The 22,100-nt window shown below is 38.0% G+C and overlaps 1 protein-coding gene across 30 annotated transcripts in view; it reads left to right on the top strand.

The window, feature by feature from the left end:
• ARHGEF6 (Rac/Cdc42 guanine nucleotide exchange factor 6) overlaps positions 1-22,100 on the top strand; it is a 119,297-nt gene that overhangs the window by 47,843 nt on the left and 49,354 nt on the right. For all 30 annotated transcript variants that reach the window (XM_077987426.1, XM_077987424.1, XM_077987425.1 and 27 more), the window contains 2 exons: positions 734-804; positions 19,386-19,480. In XM_077987426.1, the coding sequence (XP_077843552.1) occupies positions 734-804; positions 19,386-19,480 (166 nt within the window). The remainder of the gene's footprint in view (positions 1-733; positions 805-19,385; positions 19,481-22,100) is intronic.

Here is a 22,100-nt window from a genome sequence, read left to right as displayed (position 1 = left end):
TTTTATTATACTTGTATAGTAAATTGCACATTATAAATACAGATGCTTCTTGACTTACGATGGGGTTACATACTGATAAACCCATTGTAAGTTGAAAGTATCATAAATTAAGAATACATTTAATACACCTAACCTACTGAACATCATAGCTTAGCCTAGCCTACCTTAAATGTGCTCAGAAAACTTACAGTAGCCTGCAGTTGGGCAAAATTATCTAACACAAAACCTATTTTATAATAAAGTATTTATTAGGTCATGTACACAGTAGTTTGCCAAGGCAGGAAAATGTCAAAACAAATTATGATTTCTACTGAATGTGTATCACTGTTGCACCATTGTTAAGTTGCAAAATCATAAGTTGAACCGTCATAAGTTGGCGACTATCTGTATGCATTTGGCTAGTATTGGTTTTGCGTATCTGTTTTGAATAAGTTGAATGGAGAGGGCAGACAAACCCCAACCGGGAGTAAAGTTCTTGCCCTGGCCCTGCTATTTCTTAGTTAGGTCTTAACTCCTTGGCTTATTCCTCCTTTGGAAATTGAGGGGTCTAGACAAGAAGGTCTAACTTTGACCGTCTATAGTTTAGCACAGTTGTAGTTTCACTTGTTTAAGAATGTACATTTCCATTGATCCTTCCACTGGGAATCTTTATAGCATGTTGGTTGACCTATGTTATAAAATGTTCATAATAGCCTCCTGTGATATTAACATAATTTAAATGTCTTTTTCACAGAGAGACCTCTCTCCCCCAAGGCCATCAAAGGATTTGAAACTGCTCCACTTACCAAGAATTATTATACTGTGGTAAGTGTTCAGATGATGAATAAAAATTTTCTTGACTCTATATGGAACTTTTTCACTTGTCAAACCATTGATGTGTTGAGGTGACACAAAGGAAAGACTGAATAAAGTTGCATGCATGAGTCCAATGCCATTCGCATTACAGTGGAGCTCTTCTACTTATATGCTTCTTACAGATATCTAGAAGTCTTATATCTACCATGCTGAAAAATTCAAAGGTAGCATGGATTCAGAGCAAGCCCTATTAAACAGCATGAAATAGAAATTGGCTAATATGTAAGAATTATGGTGAAATTCAGCAGTTAAATATACCCTTAACAGATATTTAGAAGGTGAATTTCCAAGTTCCTGTAATGCAATAAATTTTAAGTGGTTGCATTTTGTGATTTTACTTCAGAATCAATGACTTCATTATTATATCCTCTGGAATATTATCATCCTTTAAAGAGAGCCCAAAAGGAAAACTGCCCTTTGGCACAGTGGGAGGAATGACATGGCTCTGGCTTAAACACAGATATGTCAAAATATGTTAGCTATAAATAGGGTATGTGCAATACTCAAAATAAATCCCTATTTGAAAAAGAAGTCGCATCATTCTCCTTCATCTACTCTCTGCTTTCTCTTCACGTCTCCTTTCCAGACTTGGTCCAGTCACTAATTAAAAGGTCAAGTCATGATTAACCTCTAAGTTTCCCTGTCTGGTAGCCTTGTCATTCCCCTGGCCCCGCCTCACTACCTCAGCTGAAATACAGTTTCACTTTTTTACCCAGTGTTCTATGTGCATTTGTCTTGCATACTCATCTCCCTTTGTGCATGGATAGAGTTTTTAAACATCTCTATACAGGTATGTGAATATCATTTTGTTTCAAAAAGTTGAATTTCACTTTTCAGTGAATTTGCTCCATAATGATGACATGAGCAATAGAGAATATGAAAAATCAAGAAGGAACTCACTAGCTAACATGGACAATAAATAATCACAGGGGACTATTTTGTTAATATCTTTTATCTTACGTTTCCAAGGCTAAAATAGATTACCCAGCAGAGGTAGATTCCCTTCTCCCTTACTTCCTGATCACTTCTTTTAGCTTTTAGATAACTCCTAATTATTTAATTTTTAAAGAAAAGTTGTAGTGGAATGATGGATGAAAATATTACCATAGCTGCTTCTACCTGTGGGTCTGGAGCATATCATCACTCTGCTTTGGATCTCTCTCTGCCTCTGCTGATTCCACCAACTTAAAATGTGGTTGGGATTATCCAAGGCAGAGTAAACTCTGTGATTCTCATGGAATTTATATCAATCCTATATATATAATGGTTGAACTCTGGACATGCTGCAGTTTATATATCCCACCTCCTGTTGGAAGACATGTTGTTTCTAGTTCCTTGCTGTTATAGACAATTCTGCATTGAATAGCTTATATATATATCACTTGTCAAAGTATATGAAGATCTGTAGGGTGAAAGTTAAGTGCTTAGGTCAGAGGATATATATGTTTAACAAATTTTTTTGGTAGATATTATCCCAAACCTCAGACCTAATAAAGAAAACAAATGTCTTGGGGGAACCATGATAGCCTGTGAAGAACCTGTAGAACTTTGATGTGAATATTGCTTAATTATTGACCAGCTGGATATATTGTAACTAGATATGGATGTGAAGAGATTTTGGTTGGTTGGGTTTTTTAAATCCACATTTCTTTGGCCTTGAATATTTAGGCAAATTTTTAGTGTTAATTAATTCAAAATATGTTTTGAGTGTTCTGATTGTCCTCCTAATCTGTGTTGAATAAAAAAAAATTATTCCATCCACAGGATTTGTAGACTTGTAAAATCAATTTCACTCACATGAAAAGTGCCCTCAACTGATGGTATATTAACTCTTCTTCCCTCCAAGAGTCATTAATTGTAGATATTTTCTGTTGCTAGATCTATAAGAATACTAATGACTGATTTTTACTTCATTAAAAAAAGAAATAACATTTTTCTCTTACATAACTAGTTATATAAACAGCTGTTTTTAAAATATCAGACGATACAGAAATAATACAAAAAAGAAAGTAAGTACCACATGTAATCCCACCACTTAGAAATAATCACTATTAACATGTTAGTGAATCTCATGCCAAATTTTCTTTGAGGTAGGTGTATGTGTATCCATATATATGCATATATATGTATATATAGCCTGTAATATATGTGTGTATATAATTTTTCAAATAAAACAGGAAATTACGTATTTTCTTTTTCATAAATATTTTTCTTTTTTATTTTCTTTCTTTCTTTCTTTTTTTTTTTTTTGACACGGAGTCTCACTCTGTTGCCCTGGATGGAGTGCAGTGGCACGATCTCGGCTCACTGCAACCTCTGCCTCCCGGGTTCGAGTGATTCTTCTGCCTCAGTCTCCTGAGTAGCTGGGACTACAGACAAGTGCCACCACGCCCAGCTAATTTTTGTAGTTTTTAGTAGAAACGGGGTTTCACTATATTGGCCAGGCTGGTCTCGAACTCCTGACCTCATGATTCGCCCGCCTTGGCCTCCAAAAGTGCTGGGATTACAGGCGTGAACCACTGCGCCTGGCCCATACAGATTTTTCTATCCCCACACCCCAATAATACTTGTCTCTGACCAGGCCTATTCTTTTTTTTTTTTTTTGAGATGGAGTCTCACTCTGTTGCCCAGGCTGGAGTGCAGTGGCATGATCTTGGCTCACTGCAACCTCTGCCTCCCAGGTTCAAGCGATTCTCCTGCCTCAGCTTCCCGAGTAGCTGGGATTACAGGCATGCGCCACAATTCCCGGCTAATTTTTGTATTTTTAGTAGAGACAGGGTTTCACCATGTTGGCCAGGCTGGTCTCGAACTCCTACCTCAGGTGGTCCTCCCACCTTGGCTTCCCAAAGTGCTGGGATTGCAGGTGTGAGCCACTGCACCCAACTAGACCTGTTCTTATGCTCTTCCATTTAGTGAGTCTTTGCTAGCCCAAGGCTCCCTTTAGTTTGGTCCTGTGTATTAGGTTTCCCAGAGAAACAGAACCAATGGCGGGGTGGGGGGGAGAGAGAGAGAGAGAGAGAATGAATAAGGAATTGGCACATGTGAGTATGGAGGCTGAGAAATTCCATACTCTACTGTCTCAAAGCTGGAGACCCAGGAAAGCTGGTGGTGTAATTCCGTACAAGTCCAAAGGCCTGGGAACCAGAGAGCTGATAGTGTTAATTTCACTCTGAGGTCAGGAGAAGATCAATTTTCTAGCTCAAATAGGCAGACAGAGAAAGCAAATTCTCCCTTCTTCTACCTTTTTGTTCTATTCAGGTCCTTAGCAGATTGGATGAAGCCCACTCACAATAGGGAGGCAATCTGCTTTACTCCATCTACCAATTTAAATGCTAATCTCATCTGGAAAACCCTTACAGACATACGCAGAAATAATGTTTAGCGAAATATCTGGGCACCCTGTCTATCCTGCCCAAGTTTACAGGATTACGACTTGGGTCGACACATACAATTAATCATCACATCCTGTGAACTTGGGCAGGATAGAGACCTCTGGGAATTTGTAAATCTGCAGACATATTCTCCCCCTTTTCAAGTTTCTAAGGGATTATCTGCTGATTTCAGCCCCATTTAGGCCTTGATGCAATTCTGGTGTCATGTCAATTTTGAAATGTTAAGTAGTTGTCCATTGTGACCAAGGTGGCTGTGGCACCCAGCTCAGACCCACACCTGCTACTAGGCATGTTTAATATGGGTAACTGAGACTTGGCCACTCCTGGCCTGTTGAATAGGAACTTAGCATCCTTGAGAGTCATGGCAGTCCAGATAAAGCTTTTACTGCCCCGACCTTGGTTCCTTAATTGTCCTCAATTATTGCTGCCATATGTTAAACTTCTCTCACTATTAATTATTTTTTCTAATAATCTTCTTCTGCCCATTGTCTTTCTTTGCTCATTGTAATTTAATGTTATATACCAGGAAGATTTAAAAAGTAAAAATCAGAGAAAGGAATTGATGCAGCTTGGTTGTGAGGCTTTATTTGTATGCAGCACTTAGGTCTTGGCACCCATGGTCTCATTGGGAGGGCAGGACAAACATGATAGTGTAAGCCACATGGTAGAGAATGATGTAAGGTTGTAAAGTGTTGTAAGATGGGTTTTTCAAAATGCAGTTGGGATCCTTTGTCTCGGAGGCACCTGGGGAACTTGTTAAAACTACAGACATACGGGTGTGGTGGCTCACGCTTGTAATCCCAGCACCTTGGGAGGCCAAGGCGGGTGGATCACTTGAGGTCAGGAGTTCGAGACCAGCCTGGCCAACATGGCGATACCCTGTCTCTACAAAAAAATACAAAAATTAGCTGGGCGTGGCGGCCCGGGCCTGTAATCCCAGCTACATGGGAGACTGAGGCAGGAGAATTGCTTGAACCTGGGAGGCAGACGTTGCAATGAGCCGAGATTGCACCATTGCACTCCAGCCTGGGTGACAAAGTGAGACTCTGTCTTGAAAAAGAAAGAAGGAAGGAAAGAAAGACAGGAGAGAGAGAGAAAGAAAGAGAAAGAAAGAGAAAGAAAGAGAGAAAGAAAAAGAAAAAGAAAGAAAGAAAGAAAAAGAAGAGAAAAGAAAAGAAAAGAGAAAGAAAAGAGAAAGAAGAAAGAAAGAAAGAAACTGCAGACATCTGGGCCACACACCTGACTTGCTACATCAAATTCTCTGGCTGTTGATTCCAGGAAATAGCATTTTTAACAACTCCTCCCACTCCTTCCTTAACCACTTCCCCTTAACGCACAGGTGGCTCTGATGCTCACTTCACCTAAAATATGAGAACCAATCAAGGAAAAGGTTGAATGGAGGATGTAGGATTCAAGGCAAATCTTGGAGGAAGGTCGGAAGTTAGACAAGCAGAGAAGAGCTGAAAGTTTATTCAGACAGGGGGAGCTATATGAGCAGATTCTCCCTGGCAAGAGTGTGCCTGTCTGTAATTAGTCCCTGCAGGTCAGAGAGTGGACTGCACTCTCTTCTTCTCCCATCCAAATGTCCCTTGTAAGATGAAATTCTTTATTCACTGCAACTATTGCAGCACACTTAATAAAGCTGTCCTTTGTGCTGTCACAAATAGGCCAGACTCACAGTAATCTTAATATTCAACTCTGGGGATGAGCATCTGTGTGCAGAGTGAAAGATGGTATTTCCCCACATCCAGGTAGGAAAATATAATCACTAAGGACCAATGTAATTTATTTTGTTCTTGCTTTATTCTACTTTATGTAACATATGGTAGATGCCTTAAGGGCATGTTTTATAGAACTTGCCTGCGGTAGAAAAGGTGGGAGGAAGGCTGTGGCATGTTACATTACAAAAATCCTAGGAAGCTTTGGGTAACCTTTGCTGTAGCTTCCCGTTTTCTGCTCACCCTCGTTTTCTCTCTCACTCATCTATCTACCCTCTCACTCCCACCCTGGATTTTTCTACCTTTCTAGTGCTCACTCACCTTTTCAATTCTACTAGCCTAAACTACCTTACACATATATCCATTGATTCTCTTTTCCATATCCGCTCTTACTTCTTTCTTACCCTCTTCCCATCTTACTCTTCCATTCGAGGGCTGGAGGTGGAGGAAGTGACAGGATCCTAGGGAGTTCGTGAATCTGTCTGTGGATAATGGGGACTAGTGCTGCTTGTTTTGTGAAAGCCAAGGACCTGGGCGTGCGGAATCAATCACTGCAGGCGGTTCTACTGGCATATAAATCAAATATGACATAAATATTATAATATATTGCTCTTTTTGTTCTCAAAGAACTTCACCAACATTAGCTCATTTTCATAGGCATCATAATTATCTCAGAATTCCTATAATGTAATAATTTTGCTTTGATTTGAGGTTTCCTGAGACCATTATAGACTCCTTTATCATTGGAAATATCTCTATTTTCAGCCATTGTTTATGCATTTTAGTTTCTTAAAATAATTTCTTTATACTTTTATGACTCCTTCCCTGTGGAAAACGTAGTTATACAAATGAACTCACTCTAAAGCCTCTCCAGGAAATGTAGGAAATGTGTTTTACTGGAAAATCAATAGCCCAGGATGGCGGTAGCAAAGGCCTCCACCTTTTTTTTCCCTATGGTTTCTCACTATCTATTTTATTCTGAATTCAGGCAAAGGTTGGTTGAGCAAAAGGATGCCCAGTTGTCCTTGGGAAGACAGAGTCGGGGAGGCAAAGGCAGTGTCTGGACAGAGTCTATTTTAGTGAGTTCGAATGGATTTCATCAGATCAAATTGTACTGCTCTGAAGTTGCTTGGCCTGCCAAACTCCTTGCCTTCTGACTCACCACTGAGGCCTTCTGTTTGGGAGCACATAGCCTTCTCTGTCTGCTTCCCTTCTTATCCTTTTACATTAGATGCCCTGTGGCCTGAAAAATAAAGAACCAGTCTCAGAAGTTCATCAGTTGATATTTTGAGATTGAAGAAAGCAATAAAGTTCCGAGTGACTTTGGGAAGGAATCCCAGACATCCACCCTGATGAGCATTCCTGCTCATCCAGCCACAGCAAGAGAAGTTCTGTTTAGTATATTACTACTCACATGCATTTTTTTGGGGGGGGAGGGGGGCATAATTTGATAAAAAGACTTATTAACCACTTTTGTCATGTTAATTTTGTAAAGTCCATTCTGCCACTCTCAAAACTTGCAGTCATAGGAGTTTAATGTATATTTCCATTTAGCTCTCCAGATCTCACTCCAAGGCAGCAGGAAGTGTCTGTGTGCCTCCCTCCCATGGGAAGTAACTGTCCTATGCCAGTGGTTCCAGCAGAGATGGGTCTCCTAGAAAGTTTGTTGCCTCACCTAGCAAATAAACCCACTGGAGCAGGACACTTGGCATCTTTCTTGAAGAATCTTAGCAATTTCATGTACAAGAGCCCCATATGATAGCATTTTAAAGGGAATTGAAATATTAAGGCTATTTCAATGGCGGAGAAGGAGAGTGAATTATATAAACAATGGAATTAAAGTAGTGTTTGTTTTAAAAATCACATTTTATGATGAAAATAATATCTATGATTTTACTAATTTAAAAAATTCCCTTCAAGCTATGACTGTTTGCTGTTGTTTTCCTTTATTTCAACAGATATTATAATTCAGGGACTATGACAGTTATATACGACAGTGCTTTAAGGGAGGGTGACAGCTGGGCATGGTTACTCATGCCTGTAATCCCAGAACTTTGGCAGGCAGAGGCAGGAGGACAGTTTGAGCCCAGGAATTCAAGACCAGCCTGGGCAACATAGTGAGACTCCGTCTCAACAAAAAATTAAAAATTAGCTGGGCATGGTGGCTTGTGCTTGTAGGCCGAGCTACTTGGGAGGCTGAGGCAGGAGGATCATTTGAGTCTGGGAGACCAACACTGCAGTGAGCCAAGATAGCGCCACAGAACAATCACTGGAACCCAGGAGGCAGAGGCTGCACTGAGCCGAGATTGTGCCACTGCACTCCAGCTTGGGCAACAGAGTGAGACTCTGTCTGAAAAGAAAAGAAAAGGAAAGAAAAGAAAAGAGTGAACAAAAAGATTAGAAGACTTAATTCCCTCCCAAATATAAGAGGGCCCCATCCTTTTTGATTCCCAACACCAATACTATAGATAACCAAGTAAATATTTTATTTTTATTTTTATATTTTTTGAGACAGACCCTCCCTCTTTCACCCAGCTGAAGTGCAGTGGCGCGATTTGATTTGGGCTCACTGCAACCTCCACCTCCCAGGTTAAAGCAATCTTTCTGCCTCAGCCTTCTAAGTAGCTGGGATTACAGGCATGTGCCACCATGCCCAGCTAATTTTTATATTTTCAGTAGAGACGGGGGTTTCACCATGTTGGCCAGGCTGTTCTCAAACTTCTGGCCTCAAGTGATCTGCCTGCCTCAGCCTCCAAAAGTGCTGTAATTATAGGCGTGAGCCACTCTGCCTGGCCCAAATAAATATTTTAAATAAATGTGCATATGAGCCTTACCTCCTCCTTTTTACTTAATAAACTATAGTACTGTTGAATTCTAGTGCATTTATCTCTATTTCTATGAATTAAAAAAATGAATATCAGTGCTGAGTATAAGTGATTACTTGAGGAACTGCAGTGAACAACAACCCAGATGGACAAAGAGCTATCATGATGAACAAGCTTGAGTATTGAGGGCCATGACCCTGGATAAGGACTTGGAGTCAGAGAAAAAACAGAAGAGTTTTTATTGACAGGTGAGAAATTTGTGCTTTGTTTTTAAATAATAGCTTTATTGAGGTATAATTCACATAGCATAAAATTCACCATTTTAAAGTGTATAATTCACTGTTATTAGTGTATTCACAGAGTTGCACAATGATCGCCACTGTCTCATCTAATTTCATAACATTCTTATCACCCCAGCAAAAAACCTTCTATCAATTATCAGTCACTTCCCATTTCCCATTCCCTTCAGCCCTTGGCAACCACTAATCTACTTTCTGTCTGTATGGATTTTGCCTATTCTGGAAGTTTTACATACATGGAATTCTATAATATGTGATATTTTGTGTTTGATTTCTTTCACTTAGCATAGTATTTTCAAGGTTCATCCATGTTGTAGAATGTATCAGTACTTCTTTCATTTTATAGCTAAGTAATATTCTATTGTATGGTTAGACCAGCTTTTATTTATCCATTTGTCAGTTGATGGACTTTTTTTTTTTTTTTTTTTTTGAGACGGAGTCTCTGTCGCCCAGGCTGGAGTGCAGTGGCGCTATCTCGGCTCACTGCAAGCTCTGCCTCCTGGGTTCACGCCATTCTCCTGCCTCAGCCTCCCGAGTAGCTGGGACTACAGGCACCCGCTGCCACCATGCCCGGCTAATTTTTTGTATTTTTAGTAGAGACAGGGTTTCACTGTGTTAGCCAGGATGGTCTTGATCTCCTGACCTCGTGATCCACCCGCCTCTGCCTACCAAAGTGCTGGGATTACAGGCTTGAGCCACCGTGCCCGGCACTTTTTGGTTATTTTTAAAAATGCTGCCGTGAACATTCATGTACAAATTATTGTGTGGACATATGTTTTCACTTCTTTAGGAGTAGAATTGCTGGGTCACGTGGTAACTTTGTGTCTGACTTTCTGAGGAACAGCCAAACTGTTTATCACAGTAGCAGTACCATTTTACATTCTTACCAACAATTGTAAGAGTTTCAGTTTCTCTATATCCTCACCAACACTTGTTATTATCTGTTTTTTTCTTTGTAATATAACCACCCTATTGAGTATCAAGTAGTATCTCATTGTGGTTTTGATTAGCATTTTCCTAATAGTTAATGACGTTGGGTATGTTTATTGGCCATTTGTATATCTTCTTTGGAGAAATTTCTATTCAAATTCTTTGCCAACTTTAATTGATTATTTTTATTGTTGAGTTGTAATAGTTCTATATATATTGTGGATACTAGACTCTTATCAGATATATGATTTGCAAATATTTCTTCCATTCTATGAGTTGTCTTTTCACTTTCTTGATAATGTCATTTCACACACAAAAATTTTTAATTTTGATGAATTTCAATTTACTTATTTTTGTTTTGTTATGCTTTTAGTGTCACCCAAGAATCCATTGCCAAATTGAAAGTCATGAAGATTTCTTCCTCTGTTTACTTTAAGACTTTTGTAGATTTAACTCTGAAATCCATTTTGAGTTAATTTTTGTATATAATATGAGGTACGGGTGTAAATTTTTTCTTTTGCATGTGAATATCTAGTTTTCTCAGCACCATTTGTTGGAAAAAAATGTTCTCTCCCCATTGAATGGTCTTTTTTATAATTGACAGATAAAATTATATGTATTAATTGTGTACAACATGATGTTCTGTCATGTTTAGTCATTGTGGAATGACTAAAGCTAGCTAATTAACACACATATTACCTCACATAGTTATCATTTTTGTGGTAAGAACAATTAACATTCCCTCTCTAGGCATTTTTAAAGAGTACAATATATTGTTATTTACTATAGTCACAATGTTGTACGAGAGCTCTCTTGAACTTATTCCTTCTAACAGATATTTCATATCCTTTGATCAACATCATCCCAACCAGGTCCCCCAACTGCTGCAGCCCCTTGTAACCACCATTCTATTCTCTAGTTCTATGAGATCAACTTTTTAAGATTACATATATGATGAGATCATGTGGTATTTTTCTTACTGTGACTGACTTATTTCACTTAACATAATGTCTTCTAGGTTGATCCATGTTGTTGCAAATGGCAGGATTTTCGTCTTTTTAATGATTGAATAGTATTCCATTGTGTTTTGTTTTGTTTTGAGACAAAACAAATATTATTTGTATAATAGTATTCCATTGAGTTTTGTTTTGTTTGAGGGTCTTGCTCTGTCACTCAGACTGGAGGGCAGTGGTGTGATCCTGGCTCACTGCAACCTCTGCCCCTGGACTCAAGTGATCTTTCCACCTCAGCCTCCCAAGTAGCTGGGGCTACAGGTGTGCACCACCACACCTGGCTAATTTTTAATTTTTTATAGAGACAGGGCCTCACCATGTTGCTGAGGCTGGTCTCGAACTCTTGAGCTCAAGCAATCTGTTCTCCCCAGCCTCCCAAAGTGCTGGGGTTATAGGCATGAGCCACCATGCCCAGCCTCCATTGTGTTTTTATACCACATTTTCTCTGTCCATGCATCTGCTGATTTCATGTTTTGGCTATCATGAATAATGCTGGAATGAACATGGGAGTGCAGATATTAACATACTGATTTTATTTTTATTTTTGGAATTTGAATCTGTCAATATTCAAAAAATAACTTACTGAGATTGTGATTGGAATTATGTTGAATCTGTAGATCAAGTTGGAAATAACTGACATCTTGATAATACTGAGTCTTTCTAGCCATTAATATAGGGTATCTCCCCATTTATTTAGTTCTTTGATTTCTTTTACCAGAGTTTTGTAGTTTTCTTTATATAGATCTTGTACATATTTTCTTAGATTTATACCTAAGTATTTCATTTTTAGGGGTGCTAATCTAAATGATATTATGTTTTTTTGTTTCAGATTTTAATTGTTTATTGCTGATATAAAGGAAAATGATTGACATTTGTGTATTGACTTTGCATCTTGCCACCATGTTATAATCACTCATTAGCTCCAGAAATTTTTTTGATTTATTCAGATTTTCTACATATACAATCATGTTATCTGCAAATAAAGACAGTTTTATTGCTTTCTTCCCAATGTGTATACCTTTTATTTTTTTCTTGTCTTAATTGCGTTAGCTAGGACATTCAATATGATGTTGAAAAGGAATGGTGTGAGGGGAACATTCTTGTTTTGTTCCTAATCTTAGTAGGAAAGCATCTGGCTTCTTACCATTAAGTATAATGTTAGATGTCGGGGATTTTTTTGTTTGTTGGTTGGTTTTTCATTTTCTTTTTTCTCTTATTTTTTTCATAGCTGTTCTTTATCAAGTTGAGAAACTATTCCTAGTTTTTTGAGAACTAAAAAAAAATCATGAATGGATGTTGTATATTGTCAAATGCGTTTTCTGCATCTGTTGATATGATCATGTGATTTTCCTTCTCTAGCCTGTTGATGTGATAGATTACATTAGTGATTTTTTGGAATGTTGAACTAGTCTTGCATACTTTGTTAAACCACACTTGGCTGTGTTGTAGCATTCCTTTTATCTATTGCTGGATTTTATTTGCTAATATTTTATTGATGATTTTTGTAACTATATGCATTAGAGATACTGGTTTGCAGTTTTCTTGTAATGTCTTTGGTTTGGGTATTGGGGTAATTCTGGCTTCATAAAATGAGTTAGGAAGTATGTATTCTCTGTGCTTCTATGTTCTGGAAGAGATTGTAAAGAATTGATATAATTTCTTCCTTAAATGTTTAGTAGAATTTACCAGTGAACCTATCTGGGCTTAATGCTTTCTGTTTTGGAAGGATGTTAATTACCAATTCATTTTCTTTACTAGATGTAGGCCTATTCAGATTATCTGTTTCTTCTCTTGTGAGTGTTGGCAGACTGTATCTTTAAAAAACTCCATTTAATCTAGGTTATCAAATTTGTAGGCAGAGTTATTCATAATATTCCTTTAACATTATTTTAATTTCCATGGGATCTCTAGTGATATCCTGCCATTTCATTTCTGATATTAACAGTTTGTATCTTCTCTCTTTTTTTCAATGAAGTTCACCAATTTTATTGATCTTTTCAAAGAGCCAGCTTTTGGTTTTATTGATTTCCTCTACTGATTTTCTGTTTTCAATCTCATTGATTTCTGCCCTAATTTTTATTATTTCTTTTCTTCTGTGTGCTTTAGGTTTAGTTTGCTCTTCTTTTTGTTGTTTCCTAAGGTGAAAGTTTAGGTTGTTTATTTTAGATCTTTCTTCTTTTCTAATATATGCATTCAGTGCTATAAATTTCCCCACAAGCACTGCTTTCACTGCATTCCACAAATTTTAATAAGTTATACTTTCATTTCCATTTAGTACAAAATATTTTAAAATTTCTTTTGAAATATATTTTTAGAAAAGAAATGTGTTATTTTGAGATGTGTTGTTTAATCTCCAAGTATTTTCCTGCTATTGATTTCTAGTTTGATTACATTGTCGTCTGAGATCATAGATTGCATGATTTCTATTCTTTTAAATTTGCTAAGGTGGGTTTTATGGATCATAATGTGGTCTATCTTGAGGAATGTTTCATGTAGGCTTGAGAAAAATATGTAATCTGCTGTTGTTGGATGAAGTAGTCGATAGATGCCAACTATATCCAGTTGCTTGATGGTACTATTGAGTTCTAGTATGTGCTTACTGATTTTCTGCTTGCTGGATCTCTCCATTTCTGATAGAGGGGTAGTGAAGTCTCAACTATAATAGATTTATCTATTTCTACTTGAAGTTCTAGCAGTTTTTGCCTCACATTTTTTTTTTGTTTGTTTGTTTTTTACCGAGTATTAAATCACAGGAGGAATTTACTCCAAGAATGCCAATCAACATACTGGACAATGTCTTTAACTATAGTTTACAACAATAGTTTACAACTATAATGGCCTTTCATATAGCTGCTTCTAATGTCAGTACTCACTGAAAGGCATAATATGAAAATATAACTCAGCCAAAGAAAATGTTTCTTTTGTTCATTTCTTTTGCTCATTTCTTGGAATAGCAATTAGCAAGTACCAATGTGTATAAAATGCCTAAAAAATACATGATGCCATTGTCGCATATGTTTGAAAAACACAGTATCATATTGGCCCTGCTTAGAGTTTCAAAATATACTTATCATACTAAAAGTTCTAAAACGCTATGCATAAAGAAATTTGTATAAATTATTTAACAGTTTTTCATAATTGTTATTGTTATTCTTTGGGAAGTTAGATATATCAATATACTCTCAGATTTATCAATATACTTTATTCACCTGATCTTTGAATGAGAGTAGGTTAAGTAAGCAAATTTATTGTCATTTGCACTGACAAGGAACTAGAGTGTTCCTTTTTTTTAAATTATTGATTGAAGGGAGAACATTTCCACCACAACTTTGATGGAAGAGTTTTCATTTGATTATAAAAGTTGTGCCCCGTGTATTTTGATTCTGTTTTTAGGCACATGCATATTAAGGACTGTTATGTCTTGTTGGAGAACTGACTTCTTTATTATTATGTAATGGCTCTTTCTATTCCTGATAATTTTTCGTGCTCTAATGTTTGCTCTGTCTAAAATTAACATAGCCACTCCAGCTTTCTTTTGATTAGTATGAACATGATACCTCCTTTTTCATCCCTTTATTTTTAATTTATAAATGTCTTTATATTTAAATTGAATTTCTTATTAACAGCATATGGTTGGGTCTTATTTTTTGATTCACTCTGAAAATGTCTGTCTTTTCATTGGTACATTTAGACCACTGACATTTAAAGTGATTATTGATATAGGTGGATTAATGCCTATCATACTTGTTACTGTTTTCTATTTGTTGCCCTTTTCGTTGTTCGCTTTTTGTCTTCCACATTTTTTTGCTTTTTGTTTTAATTGAGCATTTTATATGAGTCCATTTCTGTTTTTTCACATATCAATTATATTTCTTTAAATAAACATTTTTAGTGGTTGCTCTATGCCTTTATAGCTAGTCCCAGTTCGCTTTCATATAATACTATACAAAGATATACACTATATTCACAGGTAGTGCAAGTACCTTATAATAACATAGTATTCCTAATGATTACCTCCCATCCCTTGTATGATTGCTGTCATTCATTTTGCTTACACATAAATACACATTAGTATATACACACACATAATCAAATACATTGCTGCTATTATTATTTTGAATAAACTGTTATCTATTAGGTCAATTAAAAATAAGAAAAAAAGTTTTTATTTTATCTTTGCTTATCCCTTCTCTAATATTCTTTCCTTCTTTATGTAGATCCAAATTTCTGACCTATATTGTTTTTCTTCTCTGTGAAGAACTTCTTTTAACATTTCTTGCAAGGCAGGTCTAATGGTGACACTTCCCCTCAGTTTTTGTTTGTCTGAAAGTCTTGATTTGTCTTTTACTTTGAAGGATAATTTCACAAGATACAGAACTCAAGGTTAGTGGGTTTTTCTCTCAACACTTTAAATATTTCACTCCACTCGCCTCTTGCTTGCATTGTTTCTGAGGAGAGGTCAGATGTAACTTTCATTTGAACTCACGTATAGATAAACTTTGTTTCCCGTGGCTTCTTTCAAGAATTTTTTCTTTATTTTTGATTTTCTGGAGTTTGAATATCATACGCTTAGAATTTTGTTTTGCATTTATCCTACTTGGTCTCTGAGCTTCCTGGATTTGTGATTTGGTGTCTAACTAATTTTGAGTAAATTCTCAACCATTATTGTTTTAATTATTTTCTCTTTCCTCTCCTGATATTTCCACATTACGCGAATGTTGCACCTTTTGTAGTTGTTCCACAGTTCTTTCGTATTCTCTTCTGTATTTTTCCCCCCAATCTTTTTTCTCTTTGGTTTTTGGTTGTAGCAGTTTCTATTGACATATTCTCAAGCTCAAAGATTCTTTCCTCAGCCATGCCCAGACCACTATGGAGCCTATCATGGGCAGGCATTCTTCATTTCTGTTACAGTGTTTTTCATCTCTAGCATTGCTTTTTGATTCTTTCTTAGAATGTCTGTCTCTCTGCTTATAATGTCCATGTATTCCTGCATGTTGTCTACTTTTTCTGTTAGAGTCCTTAGTATATTAATCACAGTTACTTAAAAACACTGGTCTGATAATTCTAACATTCCTGTGTTATCTGACTTGAGTTCTGGTGTTTGCTTTGTCTCTTCATACTGTATTTTTTGCCTTTTAATATGCCTTGTAAATTGTTGTTGGAAGCCTGACATGATGTACTGGGTAAAGGAACTGTGGCAAATAATCCTTTAGTAATGTAGTGGTAAGGTGTAGAAGGAGGGGAAGCATTCTATATTTTCATGATTAGGTCTTGGTTTTTAATGAGCTTGTGTCCTTGGACCATGAACTTCACCAGTGCTTCCTAGTTCTCCCCCTTAGGTGGGACAGGATGACTAGAAAGGACTGGAGTTGGGTTATCTTCCTTACCCCATGTGGAAGGCTAGAACTGGCTGGAGTTGCTTATTGACCTTCTCCCATAACAGTTAGTATTTGATAAAACTTCAATAGGTTATGCTTGGGCCGGGCGCAGTGGCTCATGCCTGTAATCCCAGCACTTTGGGAGGCCGAGGCAGGCGAATCACCTGAGGTCAGAGGTTCGAAACCAGCCTGACCAACATGGTGAAACCCTGTCTCTACTAAAAATACAAAATTAGCTGGGCGTGGTGGCGCATGCCTGTAATCCCAGCTACTAGGGAGGCTGAGGCAGGAGAATGGCTTGAACCCAGGAGGCGGAGGTTGCAGTGACCCGAGATCCCACCATTGCACTCCAGCCTGGGCAACAAAAGTGAAACTGCGTCTCAAAAAATAAAAACAGAAAGAAACAAAGCAAACAAACAAACAAAAAGTAGGTTATGCTCTGGTAAAATAGTTTCTCCTGAGGGCAGACCTCGTTAAGATGAAGAGAGTGCTCTGGCATATTCAAAAAGGCAACTTTTTCCCTCCCTCTGCCTGAAGCATGAGGGTATTTTCCTCTAATCTTCACTGAGAGAACCTGGAGCTTAAACTCACAAAACTGTGGGTGTGCTGTCTTAATATTGCCCCCCTGGAGTTCCTAACTCTCAGACTTGTGCATCCGGAGCCCCCAGAAGTTTGTCAATTACAGTGTAGGTTTTTCTATCCTAGTGCTGGTTCCTGTGGAGGCTTCTGCTTGTGAACCTCTCTGCTCTGGTGATTTGTGATTCTCTTTATCTGCCTGTCTGTTTCCCCAATTTTTAGAGTAGCAGTTTTCCCTGTGACCTCACTTTTCTGACAGATTTAAGAGAAAACGATGGTTTATTTCAGTTTGTTTAGCTATTTACTTCCTGTTACGATGGAGTAATGACTTCTAAGCTCCTTACATGTCAGACTGAAAAACGAAAGTCTTTTTTTCTTTTTTAAAATAGGCATTTATAAATATATAGTTTCCTTTAAGCACTGTTTAACTGCACCCTGTGAGGTTTTGTATGTTGTGTTTTCATTTTCATTCATCTCAAAGTAGTTTCTAATTTCCATTCTCGTGCTTGGACTTTCTATGGAGGGGAATATTTCTATTCCATTACTGGGTTAATTTCTGAGAACATCAATACCTCCAGAACCCTGCATTTACACTTTTAGAGGGTAGTTTCTGAGGAATAGAGGAACTGAAAGTAGACATGAGTGGCTCGGTATAGGGGCTGCAATTTAACCCCGAGCTTTTGAAGCCATCCTGTGTTCTTCTAAGCCAGTGATTCTCAACTAGGGGCAATATTGCCTTTCAGGTGACATTTGGCAATGTCATGGCAATGATATGGGCATTCCGTCACAACAAAGAATTATCTGGTTTGAAATGTTAATAATGTTGCTATTGAGAAACCCTTTTTTAACCCTTTAAATTGGTAGGTCTGTTTCCCACTTACCCAGCACCTATCTGTACAGTGTGTCACTACATCTTCATAATGGTCCCCAAGGTAGGTGCAATATCATAATCTGAGATGATGTAAGCAAAGTTTTAAACTGAAGCAACCTCTCAGTCAGCAGCAGAGTCAGAACTACCACCCTGCACTCCAGTTGTTTCCCAGAAAACCCACGGTTACCAGGATCTCCACTTGTTTTGACCATTCCACCTTTCAAAAGCAGATCATCATGCATTGTCTTGTGAGTATATGGCTGGCATATTGGTAGGCTAATACACTTCTCCTAGTTAAGGAGACTTCACTCCGTATTGTAACTCTCTGTTTAATGTCTCTGCAAATACAGTATAAACTCCCTGTGGGCAGCACAGCAGTTGGCAGAGTAGGCACTCAGTCGATTTTGTTGAATGAATTAGAATATATGAAAGAAAATTATACCAGAATGTTAACTGGGTTGTCTCTAAGAGCTTAAATGAAGGTTTTTAAAATTATTATGCTTTAAGTTCTAGGGTACATGTGTACAACGTGCAGGCTCGTTACATAGGTATACATGTGCCATGCTGGCCCACTGCACCGCACCCATCAACCCGTCATTTACATTAGGTATTAAATGAAGGTTTAACCTGCCACCAGAAGAGGCTTGGAAATGGGTTGTGACATGACCCTAGAACTGGTGGGGGAAGAGAAATTGTGAACCCCCATACTGGTTGTTTTGCCTATAGGATTTTAATTACATGATTAATAATAATGATAATTTTTATTTCTCTTGTTAAATTTCTCACGCTTCAGCCTACTTTGTTCTTTGAATTGTTCATGGTAGCACCTTCTGCCTTTAATAAAAGACTAGTTTTAACTCTGCTTAAAAATTCACTGTATCCTCAGATTTTATTCCCTAAAGGTCTTATCACAAACATAACTTAAACAAAAATCTCTTGTGATGTTTGATATCACAGTGATCCTTAAATTATACTGACATTAAGTCTCTGTGTCTAAGGTAGCTGGCCTCAATTTTCTCCTCCATAAAAGAGGAGTAATGATTCTTTGTTAACTAACTGAGAACTTCCTGAGGATAAAATGATTTACAGCACACGAAAACATTTTAAACAGTACTGTGGGGTTTGATGTGGGCTCACACCTGTAATCCCAGCACTTTGGAAGGCTGAGGCAGGAGGATTCATCCAGACCAGGAGTTTGAGACCACCCTGGGCAACATAGAGAGATCCTGTCTCGACAAGAAATAAATAACCAAGCAGTACTGTGTAAATGGCAAGGCCCATTCAGTTATGGGTAACTGAAAAATTTTATTCATATGAATTGTGCAATATAACCAGTTGTCATGCAATAATTAAAGTAGTTTGCTAGATTGAAAGAAAGCGCATTCAGATTTTGTGTTCTTTGCTTGTAATGGTAGCCTGAGTAAATAGGACCTTTTCTCTTCCTAGTAACTTGGTTAAAAGATCAAAGCTACATTTTGCCTTAGACTATTTTGATGATTATAATATATTGACTTTTTTTTTTTCATAGGTGTTACAGAACATCCTGGACACTGAAAAAGAATATGCTAAAGAACTTCAGTCTCTTCTTGTTACTTACTTAAGACCCCTGCAGTCCAATAACAAGTAAGATGTTTATTTTAAACCCCTCACTAAGTAAAGCAACATAATGTCAGCATATGGATTCATTATTCGTATGTCAGTCACTGAATAATTGATTTTGCCCTTTAGAAGAATTTCCACAGATCACAGGTTGCCAAGAACATGGTCAGGGCAATAGAAATTATGCAAGATGTTGCTTGTGGAGAGCTTGGCTTTCTTTCTCTTCTGGCTGTGAAAGGAATGAGCAGATCTGTGTTTCTTACTGTCACAGTTTTTATCTTGTACATTAAAAAAAAAAAAGTGATGTGCCTGGTTTTACCTTATAGGAAAAGAATTCCCTGGTTCTTTTATTCAGAAAGCACATCAACTGGAAATTCTCATGCTCACTCTGACCTTTGTTTGCCAGGGCAGAACTTCTTTCCCATGCTCTGAGAATGGAAAGAGTATGGCATTTTGTGAATGCTCATAAGAACTATTCAAGCCATTATTTCACCCAGGCAAATGTGAATGATAAAGAGATGCTAAAGTGTTTTTAAAGACAAAATGTTCAAACCTTACTCTGGTCTTAGAAATCTGAAGTGATTGTGTAAAGCCTGAATTGAAAGCTTCAGTTTTCATGAAAGAAAAGTAGTGACCATTTTTTTTAAATCCTCGTAGGCACAGCATATTTAACAAATAGTGGTAAACTGCATTTATTTGTTTTTATTTTAATTAATTAAATTTCACTAGAGATCATGATCAAATAGAAAATTTACCAGTCAGCCCATATAATGGAGAACAAAAACCTCTCTTTTTACCTTGGAAAGAGTTTACTATTGATAAACAGTTGCCTAAACTATCAGCTTCAAACTTAAATAAGTTAATGTATTTGAGAAATTTGGCCAGGTGTGATGGCTCAAAATCTCAGCACTTTGGGAGGCTGAGGCAGGCAGATCACTTGACGTCAGGAGTCCAAGACCAGCCTGGCCAACATGGTGAAACCTTGTTTCTACTAAAAATACAAAAGCAAATTAGCTGAGCCTGGTGGTGCAAGCCTGTAATCCCAGCTACTTGGGAGGCTGAGGCACGAAAATCGCTTGAACCTGGGAGGCGGAGGCTGCAGTGAACCAAAATCACATCTGCATTCCAGCTTGGGAGACAGAGCAAGACTCCATATGAAAACAAACAAACAACAACAACAACAAAAAAAAACCAAGCAGACAAAAGAAAAAGAAAAGAAAAAAATATCGTGAGAAAAATTCTCCCCTTTTCCAAATTATGCTTGTTTAGTTATAATGTCTTTTTTCTTGCTAAATTTCCCACTTGTTTATTCTCCTGGCACCATGGAAATCTACTTCAGTATGAAAAGATTTTCTATTCCTGTGTTGTAAGAGTTTAAACATGATCCATAACAAAGTGTTATTTGGGGCAGGCGCAGTGGCCGGCTGGGCACGTTGGCTCACGCCTGTAATCCCAGCACTTTGGGAGGCCAAGGCGGTGGATCACTTGAGGCCAGGAGTTCAAGACCAACCTGGGCAACATGGCGAAACCCCATCTCTACTAAAAATACAAAATTAGCTCGGCATGGTGGTGCGCACTTGTAGTCCCAGCTACTCAGGAGGCTGAGGCAGGAGAATCGCTTGAACTCGGTAGGCAGAGGTTGCAGTGCACCAAGTTCGTGCCGCTGTACTCCAGCCTGGGGGACAGAGTGAGATTCCATCTCAAACAAAACAAAACAGAACAAAAAACAAAGTATTTTTTATTCTTATCATGTGAAATATGAAGTGTTCTGTGAATCATAGTTCTTAGAGCTGAAGTAAATCAGTAAATCATTGGGTCTAGTATCCTGGGAGAAATGACTATCTCTATTGGATAGAGAAGAAGCTGAAGTCCAGACAAGTTTACTCCCTTGCCCATCACACAGCCAGTACGTGGCCAGGCTGGAGCCACTGTGCCCCCTGCTGCCAAGTGAAACATGCTTTCTGTTTTCTGGAAGTGACAGGCAGAGGAGATGGAAACTGAAGTGGTAACTCTGGGAGGGGAGATGGTAAGATTTTAAATGAAGGAGGGACTGATTAGCAATCAAAAAACAATACAAGGATTTAATGAGTTCTTTTCCTTTGGCTAAATACTCAGTAGTGAGATTGCTGGATGGAATGGTAGATCTACTTTTAGGTTTGAGAAAACTCTGTAGTGTTTTCCAAAGAGGCTGTACTAATTTACATTCCCACCAGCAGTGTGTAAGTGTTCCCTTTTCGCCACATCTACGCCAACATCTATTTTTTAAAATTTTATTTATTTATTTTTATTTTTTTGAGACGGAGTCTCGCTCTGTTGCCCAGGCTGAAGTGCAGTGGCGCGATCTCGGCTCACTGCAAGCTCTGCCTCCCAGGTTCACGCCATTCTCCTGTCTCAGCCTCCCGCCACCACGCCCGGCTAATTTTTTGTATTTTTTTAGTAGAGACGGGGTTTCACTGTGTTAGCCAGGGTGGTCTTGATCTCCTGACCTCGTGATCTGCCTGCCTCGGCCTCCCAAAGTGCTGGGATTACAGGCGTGAGCCACTATACCCGGCTGCCAACATCTATTATTGTTGACTTTTTAATAATGGCCATTCTGGCTGGGCGGAGGTGGTATCTCATGGTTTTAATTTGTATTTCCCTGATG

The sequence above is a fragment of the Macaca mulatta genome, chromosome X, assembly GCF_049350105.2.
Source record: "Macaca mulatta isolate MMU2019108-1 chromosome X, T2T-MMU8v2.0, whole genome shotgun sequence".
In the NCBI taxonomy this organism is placed as follows: Eukaryota; Metazoa; Chordata; class Mammalia; order Primates; family Cercopithecidae; genus Macaca; species Macaca mulatta.
The sequence above is the reverse complement of the archived record's forward strand: the minus strand, read 5'-3'. Positions and strand labels throughout refer to the sequence as shown.